Source organism: Sinocyclocheilus anshuiensis, unplaced genomic scaffold (assembly GCF_001515605.1).
Source record: "Sinocyclocheilus anshuiensis isolate Anshui unplaced genomic scaffold, SAMN03320099.WGS_v1.1 scaffold293, whole genome shotgun sequence".
NCBI classification, from domain to species: Eukaryota; Metazoa; Chordata; class Actinopteri; order Cypriniformes; family Cyprinidae; genus Sinocyclocheilus; species Sinocyclocheilus anshuiensis.
This window is the reverse complement of record NW_015540858.1, coordinates 160544-172733: the sequence shown is the minus strand read 5'-3', so window position 1 is coordinate 172733 and position 12190 is coordinate 160544. Positions and strand designations below refer to the sequence as shown.

The following is a 12190-nucleotide window of genomic DNA, read 5'->3' as shown; positions in this document are numbered from 1 at the left end:
CATACGGACGGATTGATTTTAAACGCACAGAAGCACGGAGATTCTCACTTGACACCACCTCATCCACCGTATTCCGTTCGGAAGCGCGAGGAGCAACGCGGCGATGGCTGAGGGCAAGTGAATTACGGGCGCGCGTCCATCTGAAGTGATGAGACAGAAACGCGCGGCTGGTTCCGTCTGTCAGGTTGTATAATGGAGAGCTCCAATGGCTCCGACACCAAACCGCAGAGCCATCATCCTCATCCTCAGGTGGAGAAGAAGAGGTTAAACCGAGCGCCGTCCCCTGCCAGACCCGTCCTGAAGGATGTCCACTCGCGAACGGCCAAACCGATCGTGCCAAAATCCCCCAAATTCAACAAACAGCCAGCGTCCGCCGCGCCGGTGACACCTCAGAGCCGCGTTCCGAGACGCACCGTTCCGGGCGCGAAGGACAAAACCGCATCAGCACCTGCAAGAAGCAACAGCAAGCCCTCAGCGACAAAAAAGGCCGTTAAGGTCACTCAGCATGCAGCATCCGAGACGAAACCGGCCTGCAAAGCGGTTGATGCCGCCGCTTCGCAGATCGCCAAGAGCAAGGGACGGCTGGCCCCGATACGCGTCCCCACCGGACGCGGCGTTTGTCAGACGGACAGCAGCTCGGATTTGTCCGACTGTCCCTCCGAGCCGCTGTCCGACGAGCAGAGACTCGCTCAGGCCGCCAGTAGCGATGCGGAGTCGGGCAGCGGCTCCGGTTCGAGCGAGCAGGCGGCCGGGGTTCGGGTGCGCGCGCTGGCGGGAGGATCTCAGGCTGCACCTGTGCCCGGTGCGCACGCGGACAAATGCAAAGCCGAGAAGGACGCACAATTCAAACCGGAGGGCAAGGAAATGGCCCAGGAGGAACTGCTGAGGGAAATCGAAGACCTTCGATCGGAAAATGACTACCTCAAGGTGAGCCGACACACCGAAATGTAGGCTACTATGGTACTACCACGGTATTCTTAAAAGTGACTTGGAGTACCATGGAAAATAGTAGGCCTACTTGAATGTTCAGTATCAGCATGAAGCTGCCGGGTTTTTGTTTGGAGATGGTTAAACGTTTAAAAAGTAAAGTAGTACCACGGTACAGTGGGGAACTTTGATTTACAATACTACTGAATGTTTTTTGTGTGTGTGTGTGTGTGTGTGTGTGTGTGTGCGTGTGTGTGTTTGTGTGTGTGTGTGTTTGTTGTCTATTTTGTGTGTGTATATACATGCATAAAAATATTATAAAATACAAAGATAAAAATAATAAATCTATAAATGATACATTTATAACATTATTTATTGTTTTATAAAAAAATGTATATGCACATATATAATCAGATTATTTAAAATATTTTTGTCTCTCTATATAAAATGTTTGTTTTAAATATTTTTATTATATTTATTTATTAAATTCGAGTTTTATTATAAATATAATATAAAATATAAATAATATAATATAAGATTTATTTTACTTTTTTTAATGTCTTGTGTGGTTATCTGAAGGATTATGGGTTGAGCTGCTGCTATAAATCCATGTGAGAGTTATAGACTGTAATTAGTTTTTGACCCTCTTTATGTTCTTGCCCATGTATTAAATTCATCCTATTGGTTTTCATCTCTAAGGCTAACAGTACTGCAGCATCATTTGTCCATTAAAGCATGTTTTCCAGAGTAAATAAATACATAAAAGTAGCATGGCACATTTTTTTGGCTTTTGAAGTACTTTGGAGTACCATATAAACATGATGCAACATCTCTTACAAGAAGAGCTGTGATGGTATCAAAAGACAGTGCCATTATAGTAAGGTACTCCAAGATACTTAAAAAAAATACCATGGTACTGTGAGGAGAGTAAGATCTAGATCCATAAATCTGCACTTTAACTGATTTTTAGGTCAGATCAGTCCACAGAGAACAGATGAAGCCAGCGTGCATCAGAAAGACCCTCAAACTCCCGCAGGAAACGCATCACAGTCTTCGCCCTCAGTGTGATGGGTAGATGAAGGCAGACCTAATTAGCATAATTCCATAAATGATTTATCTTTTTTGTCAGATGCACAGGGCTCGGCTGCTGTCACAAACAGGATTTTCATAAGTTTATCTCTGAAGACGTGGTGTTAATCCGCTTTAGTAGCTGCGTGCAATGGCCGCGTCCCTCCTGACCCAGAGCCGGACCGTGTGTTTGGAGCCTCCCTAAAGCAGATGTGCTTATGCTCTTATTTCTGTCTCTCTGTCTTTCCGTCGCTCTGTAAGTAATACTATACTGCAGCATGTATGAATCAATATTTAATCAAATAAACAGCAATATGTCCATGTTATAGTAGTATAGTATGACATTAATTGTTTAGTCCACCATAACTCATGTTTGACAGGAACATCCAGACAGTATGTGGCGGGACGCTGCTGTCACACGACTTTGTCCCCAACATCATACAGTGAAGGTCATTGTGTTTGGGCTGTTTGTCACTGTCTGTCTCTCTTTCCTTGCCTTTCTGTCGTTCTTCCTCGACCTTGTTTACACTGGATGCGCTGAGGCATTGTGCAGTATTTACTGAGAAATGAGGCGTCACAAATGACAGTCATTCATTATAGTTCAGGATGTGGGTTTTACCGATGATTACAGTTTCTTTACCTGCAGTCTTATTTGTTTTTGTCATTTTTGAAGTGTCTTTTTCTTTATTGTAGTAAGGAGGTTGTTCTTGCCATTTCAGACCATGATTTCAGTTCATGTACACTGCAAAATTAGATCAATTTAATTAGAATCCTGAATGAGGATTCATATTATAATTCTAATTCAGTACTAATTCTGATTTTTATTCTAGTTCCAATCCTGATTCTTATTCTGTTTCTGTTTCTCATTCTGGCTTTTAGTCTGATGTTCATCTTAATTTTGAATGCATTGATTCAGAGTTTTATAACCTGATTCTAATCCTGATTCTTATTCTAATTCAAATTATGATTTTAATTTATTATTTTTCTTTTGTTCCAGCCCTCATTCTGTTTCTGATTTTCATTGTTCTTGTCCAATTCCGCTTCTGATTCTCTTTCTCTTTCTGTTTCTAATCCTGATTCTCATTCTGCTGTTCATTCAGGTTTACTCCTACATAAAGTAATTTCGGTGCAAGTTCATTCCATAATCAGATCCGTTTTAATTATCCTTCTGAACGAGTATGATTCTGAATTTTATCCTTGATTCTCTGATCTTGATTCTGATTCTAATTCAAATTCTGATTCTCATTCTAGTTCTGGTTCCAACTCTGCTTCTGATTCTCTTTCTGTTTCTAATCCTGATTCTCATTCTGATGTTCATTCTGATTCTGATTTTCATTGTAATTCTCATTTTGATTCTGATTCTAATCCTAATTGTCATTCTGTTTCTGATATTGATTCTCATTCTAATGATGATTCTCATGGCTTCCGTTCATTCTTATTTTCCTTTTGATTCTGATTTGAACTCTAATCGGAATTTGATTATAATTCAAATTCTGATTTCCTTTTAGTTCTGGTTCCAATTCGGTTTCTAATCTTGATTCTGATTCTCTTCCTCTTTCTTTTTTAATCCAGATTCTCATTCTGATGTGCATTCTGATTCTAATCCTGATTCGGTTTGCTTTAGGATGAAGTGGACGAGTTGCGAGCAGAGATGGAGGAGATCAGGGACAGTTACCTGGAGGAGGAGGTGTACCAGCTCCAGGAACTGCGCAGGGAACTGGACCGCTCCAACAAGAACTGCCGGATCCTGCAGTACCGCCTGCGCAAGGCTGAACAGAAGAGCCTGCGTGTAGCTCAGACCGGACATGTCGACGGAGAGCTTCTGCGTGGTCTGGAGCAGGACCTCAAGGTGTTTTTTTTATAGGCAATGTGTGGGGTTAAATATGTGTTTTGATATCTAAGATCACAAGTTATCATTGGTTAATTTCTCTAACTAATGAGAGTTGAAAACAAAGTAATATAACATGTCCTTCCATCCATAGGTGGCCAAAGATGTATCTGTGCGTCTGCACAATGAACTGGAGACAGTGGAAGACAAGCGCACACGGGCAGAAGATGAAAACGAGCAGCTCAGGCAAAAGCTCATCGAGGTGGAGATCTCCAAACAGGCCATGCAGAACGAGCTCGAGAGAGCCAAAGAGGTACAACACGCTTCATTATTAGATATTGAGACACCTGTGCATGGTGCACACTTTTATTGAATTGGATCACAGAGGAAGTATTTTATAAGACGAGATCTTTAAAAGCATATTCATGAAGTAGTGTGGCGATTTTGCATCTTTTTATTCATGTGTGCCGTTTATTTTCAAGGACAGAGAATCGCAGTTGTATTCTTAAGAGGAATATTCTGGGTTGTTTGCTTTATAGTTTAGTTTCTGTGGACTACCTTTTAGCCGAAAATAATTTCTTTAGTTTGTAAAAACAAGCAGGAATTGTGTTTATATTAATGCACTTACAATGAAATCCTGAAGCAGCTCACATTATTTAAAATAAAAAATGTGAAGCTTGTATTTTTGTTAATGGAGCTCTAAGCATTTTTCGTATATAATGCATAAATCATTGCTAAAAAATAATGCTATCCTAAAAATGAATAGTTAATGTATTAACTAACATTAACACTGAGCAATAGGGTGTGTTCCATAAGCGCCACCTGCTGTCAGAGAGTGACATTTGTGTCTCATTAACAAAGCTAAAATCAGACCATTCTGTTTTCTTTGTTTGGATCGTGATTAAAATGCAGTGGTTGCCTCTTATTTTAAATGGAAAAAGCACAGCCGAATTCCTTAGTTTGTTTATATGAAGAGATTTATTTTATTTGTATTATTTAATTATTTGATTTGGGATTTGTTTTAAAATTTTAAGTTAGTTTTATTATTTTACATATTTTAATGTCAAAGAAATGTGCAGCATTGAAATAATAAAAGGACACCTTTTCATTTATAATTTGTCTTAAATCTCATTTTGTTAAAAAGAAAAATTGTGAGAAAATTGTATTGTGAAATCAGTATTGTGAACCGCATCGCATCGTGAGTTGAGTGAATCGTTAAATCCCTATATGCTACTAGTTTTTGCTGTGGTATCAAATAAGTATTCTGTTATTGAAATAATAAAGAATCATATTTTTTTTGCTCATCTGCAAAATGACCCGATCTGTTATTCAAAATCTGATATGATAATGCAATATGATCCGAGCCGTGGGTTTTGTGATCTGTTGCACCCCTACTCTCTTGACTTGTTATTTGAAGAAAAAAAGCGATCAATTAAGTTTTTAATCATGCTGATTTGTCCGCAGTGAATTTCAGCCGATGTCTTTTTTTTTCATATTCGGGCTACTTAAATTCATTTTGGGCTACCAAAATCTGAAGAATGTCTGCCCGAAGGGCTACCAGCGATTTTGAAATTTTGCGAGCCCTGGGGTGAATTCAGTGAGTCTTTTTGCTATTTAGATGACAGAAAAAGTGGCCCAAATGTCCTGAATTAACCACAAATTTATATTTTTACATATTTTTATCACTAGTTAATATAAATACAACTCTTCATTGTTAGTACATGTTAGGTCCCTTAAATACCATAACTTTTTATTTTAATGATGTATTAGTAAATGTTGGAATTAACATTGTATTTGTTTTTAGTTCATGTTAAGTTAATGTTATCAAATGGAACCTTATTGTAAAGTGTTACCTATATATTAATTGTGTGTTTTCATTGCAGTACTGCTAGTTTTCATCAAGCGACAAACAATTTTCTTTGGTATTCCACAGCATTATTGTGCTTAAATTGTAAATAACCCAGAATATTACTTGAAGGCAGTTCAAACAAACTTGGAAATGATTCACAGACTGTAGAAATGCTGTGATGTAAATCTTGCTGGATCAACTTTGTTGAAAAAGGCACTTAAACCTGGACGGCCCGAGGGTTAGACTTCCGCCCACCCTAGCGTACTGTGAATTGCTTTAAAGTATGGATGAATACATTAACTTTGAAGCCTGCTGTCCTGTGCATTAATGCATGAGAGGCCGTAGCGGTTGCTCTGCTTCTGTAATTGGATGCTGAGGAGTTACTCTGGAGTTGGTCAGGTTCATCTGAAACTAATCTGGAAAGACTGAGTCACAGGTAGAGCCATCTGTACATGCAGATGAATGCTGCTGCAGTGTGGAGGAGAATAAATATGGATGTAATGTACATTACAGCTATTTTAGAAACAGAAAACAGCTTTTTTAAATTGTAATAATATTTCATAAATTCATTTTTGATAAAATAAATGCAGAATTGGCGAGCATCTATTTTGGCTATTTTTCTATATCGCCTATGTTGCATTGTCTTTTTCGGATTTAGTCAGATTTTAGATCCACTTTATAAATTCGTATGTGCGTACGCTATTCTCTTGTTAATGCAGTTCAAACAGCAGAGGATCACAACAGTGAATCATTGCACTGGTATCCCAGAATCCCCTCTGATTCTCTGAGATCTGCTGCATTGTAAAACATCCCCTGGGGGGAACAACAACTCTTAAAGGAACAGTTCGTCGGAACATTTAAATTCTGTCATTGTTTTTTCACCCATGTGTTGTTTGATGCCTGTATGGCTTTCTTTCTCGTCTGTGGAACAGAAAATTCACGCTACTTTTTTGACACGACTTAGATTGTTAGTTTTTTTGGGTGAACTGTTCCTTTAAAAACAGATTTTTTTTTCTGCATGCTGTCAGCCTTTATGGTGTAAATTAATTTTTGTTTTATTTTTGCATTAATATTTATCATGTATTTTGGAAAGGTAAACACACACACAAGGACAGATATAATGAGTGTGAAGGAGAGAAAGCGTTGAAATGAGTGTTAGCGCTTTGTGAGCTATAGCGCGTCTCTCTGGAGGTTTGCCCCAGAAAACGTCTAGCTCCACTTTTTCAGCGTTCATCACACCATACCCTTCATTTTCCCATCCCTCCATTCGCCCCACACACATTTCTTGCACACTGCCATGTTCAATTAACTTGACGTACTTTTCCAGCTGATGTCATGCCTTTAGTTTCAACTTTAACAGCTTTTTAGATATTAAAGTAGTTGAAATATTAAAGTCAACATGAAATCAGAACTAGCCCTGTTTGCTTTTTAATACACATTCCTGGTCTTAATGTGAACAGCTTATTGGTGCACATTATTCTTATGAAAAAACATGTTTGTTTAAATAGTTTCTCAATGTATGTAGTTAAATTTCAAAATGTTGCATGATGTCAGTAAGGTTGTTTTATTTTGTTTCATGTTGACTTTAAAGACTTTACACCTTAAAACCATCCAATCAGTCAGTCAGTCAATCAATCAGTCAATTAGTTTAATTTATCGTTAATTAATTTATTGTTTTCAAAATACCAAAACATTTATTTATATATATAAAAATAATAAAATATATTGAAATACATTTCTTGGTATTTTGCTTTAGCTTTTAAAAACAGCAATAATAATAATAAAAAATATATTAAAAAAAATATATATATAAATAATATATTAAATTAAATGCTCAATACCAAAATGCAAAATAATAATATATATATTTTTACAAATGATAAAACATATAAAAACTATACAAAAAATATAATAAATGAATGAATAAAAGGAAAAGGAAAACATTAATTGGAACAACCAATTATGAATTTTTTTTTTTTTTATATCCAAATAACCATATAGCAACTCAAGAACCCATACTGTGAAAAACAGTTCTTGATCAGCAAGATCTTTTCAAAGTACCTTTATTTTCTACCTGCATGCGTGGCACAGGTTTGGATGGCTTTTGTTCACATGCTAAACAGATTGGAATGAGGTTAAGCTGGGCAGACGGGATGCTATTTCCTCTCTAAGTATCTAAATACTGATCTGGCAGTGAAGGAACTAAAAATACAGCATTCAGAGTTCAGGACGGTGCAACTCTAGATTTCAAGATTGTCAAAGCACAGTTTCCACATGTCTGTGTTTACAATATATTGCTGCTCTGCTTGGTGCTTTTGATTTACAAGATTTACATTTTACAGGGTTTGAGGCACATAGATCTCTTTCTTGTGTTGTCTTGCTTAAAATACTGTAGATATCAATAGTGGCTTGAACTGCTGTGTTTTCAGTTTCTTGCGTGACATTTCGCGACAAGTTTGTCTGCATTTCTTGTTCTTGTTAGTGTCACTGGTGCCCCGCCCCTCCCCCAATTCACATTAAAACAATGTGTTTGGATGTTTCACCATTTTTTTTTTCTAAGAATAATTTCCATAATTTTTCAAAGATTTAAAAAAATATATTGTATTACACTATAATTTTTTCCATAAATTTCACCATTAATTAAAAGCAGTACTACATATACAGTATATATATATATATATATATATATATATATATAAATTATAAAATGTATTAAAAAAAAATTTATTATTATTTTGCATTTGAGTATTAAGAATTTTGGAGCAAATGTGTAAAAACAAATCTTAATGGTCGTAGAAATAGGCTTCTTTTTCATTAAGTAAAATATAAACAAAAGAATCCCATTACATTTTTTTTTCATTGCGATAAAATATTTAAATTCACTTATTTAAATTGAAGTTAATTTAGGACACTTTTTGCTGTTATTGTATGGAAATGTTTTGTCTGTGCTATCGCTGGTGTCCAGGCTGTTTGCTGTCAGCTCTGATTCCTGCAGTGGGATTGGCACCCCGACCAGAATTCATCCAACTGAGCTGCCTGTTATGAAACCTGCTGGCAGATTCCTGCCTCACGGGGGAGGAGAGGAAGTGAGAGAGAGAGACAGATACTCAGAGAGGGAGAGAGAGGCTCTCAGATGGGTTTATATGTGTCAGGCTGTGATATGGCATCAGCTTATGGAGGTTTTTGTAAACAGTTCAGTGGTTTCGTGTGCTGCGGGTCGCTAATGACCGCCTGTCATTTGTAATGCACCGTACTGCCACCACACGTCCAGAACGTGGTCTCAGACTGTTGTTCAGATAGATCAGCGTGCAATTGAAATGGTGCTCCAGGTTTCAGAGGATTCTGTTAAATCTCAAATGTTATTATGTGGTATAAGCACGTAAAATAGAGCTGATCAGGTTGTTGTCCAAACACTGGGAGAATTAGCCTTTCTGAACCTTGTTTTTCGAACTATTTCGAATATATTTCTTTGAATATTTGTTCTTTAAAATAAATGACACACAGTCAGTTGTCTGCTTCATTGCACAGAAATGTTCACAGAAGTGTATGTGTGGGCTCTTGTCATATATTGAAGGAAAAGTTCAGCCAAAAATGAAAATTTATTGAAAATGTACTCACTCTCAGGCCAACCAAGATTAGGATGAGTTTGTTTCTTCGTCAGATTTGGAGAAATGTAGCATTGCATCACTTGCTCAGCAATGGATGCTCTGCAGTGAATGGGTGCCGTCAGAATGAGAGTCCAAACAGCTGATAAAAACATCACAATAATCCACACCACTCCAGTCCATCAGTTAATGTCTTGAGAAGAAAAAAGCTAAATGTTTGATAAACAAATCCACCATTAAGGTGTTTTCACTTTAAACTGTCAGTTCTGTAAGAAATATAAGTCCATAATCCATAATACCGTTTTAAGACCCTTTTAATATACAGTATATAGCAATAATATTTTGCTATTTATTATGTCAGTGCATATGACTAAATTTAATTCTTCATTGTGTTCATTTAGTGGAAACAGAATGGACATTTCTTGATTATTTGTAACTAGATTTTTTTAATGCTTTTATTTTTGTTACTAGACTTTTTTTGCAACATCTTACTTAAATATTTTGAAGCTAATTGGCAGCCAGTATCAGTGATAAATGTTACACTTTAATTTGACCCTGAATCTTCATAAATAAATGTCACAAAATCTTGCACAAAAATGTCTTTTGAGAAAATATCTTCACAAATATTTATTATTAAAAATGACAGAAGTGCACATTGAAAAGACAAATCGTTTTCAATATTAGTTGTTTTCATATTTATGGTCAAATATTGTCAAAAGGCTGATAAATCATAGATATAGAGATGTGATTTCTTCAGATGCTGTGTTTCTCTGGCTGGTGCAGGAAGCGGATCTGAAGTAGTGGATCTCATTGACCTAGTTAGTGGATTCTCTCTGTAGGCAGGCAAGAGCAGGAACGAGGGTCTGCTCCTACAGTCACACACACTCCGCATACACAAAACACAACCTGAACTGAGCACACGGCACCAGAAGACTTCTTTTATTTGGGGGTCACGGTGATACTGTATTAGGGTTATTATTGTTAACTAAAATTCAAATTAAAGCTAAAAACGTTTAAAAAAAATTATGTGAAATTAAATGTAAAAAAAAAATTCTAATTTCAACTAGTTGACAAGATATCATCTCTCATTTTATTTTAGTTTAACTTCAAGTAATAAAATAAAACAAATAAAAATTAATTAGAATTATATAGATTATTAAATTGAAATAGAAATGGAAAACATACAAATTTATTATTTTAATAAAATAATAAATATACATAAAAATATTATATAATAGATCATTGATGCTAAAATAACACTAATATATTTTGGTCAGCTCTTTCATATTTTGTTGTATTAATGAATGACTACATTACATTTAGATTAATGCATTTGGCAGATACTTTTATTCAAAGCAACTTATGTTGCATTCAAAGTATAAATTTTATGAGTTCATGCATTCCCTGGGAATCAAACCCATGACCTTTGCTTTGCAGCGCCGTGCTTTTTACTGTTTGAGATACAGGAATGCATTAGGTTTGTATGAAGAACAGACTGAAATTTAGTTCTTTGTTTAATCTTTAAAGGGGTCATATGACGTTGCTAAAAAAGAACATTATTTTGTGTATTTGGTGTAATGAAATGTGTTTATGCGGTTTAAGGTTAAAAAAGCACATTATTTTCCACATACTGTACATTATTGTTTCTCCTCTATGCCCCGCCTTTCTGAAACGCATCGATTTTTACAAAGCTCATCGGTCTGAAAAGCGAGGTGTGCTCTGATTGGCCAGCTATCCAGTGCGTTGTGATTGGGTGAATACCTCAAGCGTGTGACGGAAATGTTACTCCCTCACCATACTGTGATGCCCTGTCCCGGAGCGACAAGACAAAAACATTAAAACCCATTATAAACGAGGCATTTGTTGCATCCAGTGGGGTGTAACACTCCAAAGAGAAAGGAGACTTGAAAACTTGAAATCGCATCATATGACCCCTTTAACAAAATGTAGTTTGTAAACACTCCTGTATTATGTGAGAACCAATGGTGGCATTTTTTAATATACGCAATCTTTTCAGCAGGGTTGTGAGAGATGCATTAAACATCATCTTGCTGAGGACCATCAAGAGCAATTAAGAAGCAAGTGTGTGTGTTTTCATGAGTGTGTAATATTAGAAGTAGCATATTTAATTTGCAGTCTTTATATCTGTGTTTATATTTTTGAAGGAGATAAGCGTTCAGCACAGCTCTTCTAATCTTTGCTGCTTTGCTTAGAAATAAAAACACAAGATCCAGGCTAAATGGATTCGGCTCTGTGTGCATGTTCAATCCAATCCACACAAACAATAGTGTGCTCAATATCTCTAGTCCAATATTTCTGTTTAGTTTTCTCTTCAGTATGTGAATCCGAGGCAGTTTCTTATGCGAGTCCTTACAAAACAATGGCACTACTACAGTACAGTATGGTATCAGATGGTAAAACTATATGGTATTTTGATATATACAGTGGTACTAAATGGCTACTGTATTTATAGTATTGAATGACACTTCTAAGAACAGCATTGGCGCTAATCTGACCTTTTGCCATGAGAAAAAAGCTATTTTTATTATTTTTTTATTTTATTCAATATTTTATTATTATTATTATTTAAACACCTTTACACAAAATGTAATTGTGCTACTAAAATAAAAAATAAACAGTGTATAGTGTTTTTATTTGTGTGGTTTTCTTTAAATTCACTTTTTTTCTTTTTTTTTTATATTATGTTATTTTTTAATAATAATAATAAAATATTTAATCAAATAAAAAAATTAACATTTACAAAAAACAATTATTATTAATATTTGTTTTTTACTATTAATTTAAAATAAACTCATAAATTTAAAAATATAGATGTTTTTTTTTTTTGGGCCATAATGGTAATACCACGGTATTCTTACTTTTTTTTTTTTTTTTTTTTTTTAAAGTATTTTT

At 35.7% G+C, this 12190-nt stretch overlaps 1 protein-coding gene across 1 annotated transcript in view; it reads left to right on the top strand.

Moving 5' to 3' along the window:
• The first annotated feature begins 9 nt into the window (after positions 1 to 9).
• LOC107687921 (microtubule cross-linking factor 1-like) overlaps positions 10 to 12190 on the top strand; it is a 58770-nt gene continuing 46589 nt past the window's right edge. The window contains exons 1-3 of the mRNA XM_016485410.1: positions 10 to 927; positions 3620 to 3844; positions 3978 to 4136. Of these exons, the coding sequence (XP_016340896.1) occupies positions 193 to 927; positions 3620 to 3844; positions 3978 to 4136 (1119 nt within the window). The 5' untranslated portion in view covers positions 10 to 192. The remainder of the gene's footprint in view (positions 928 to 3619; positions 3845 to 3977; positions 4137 to 12190) is intronic.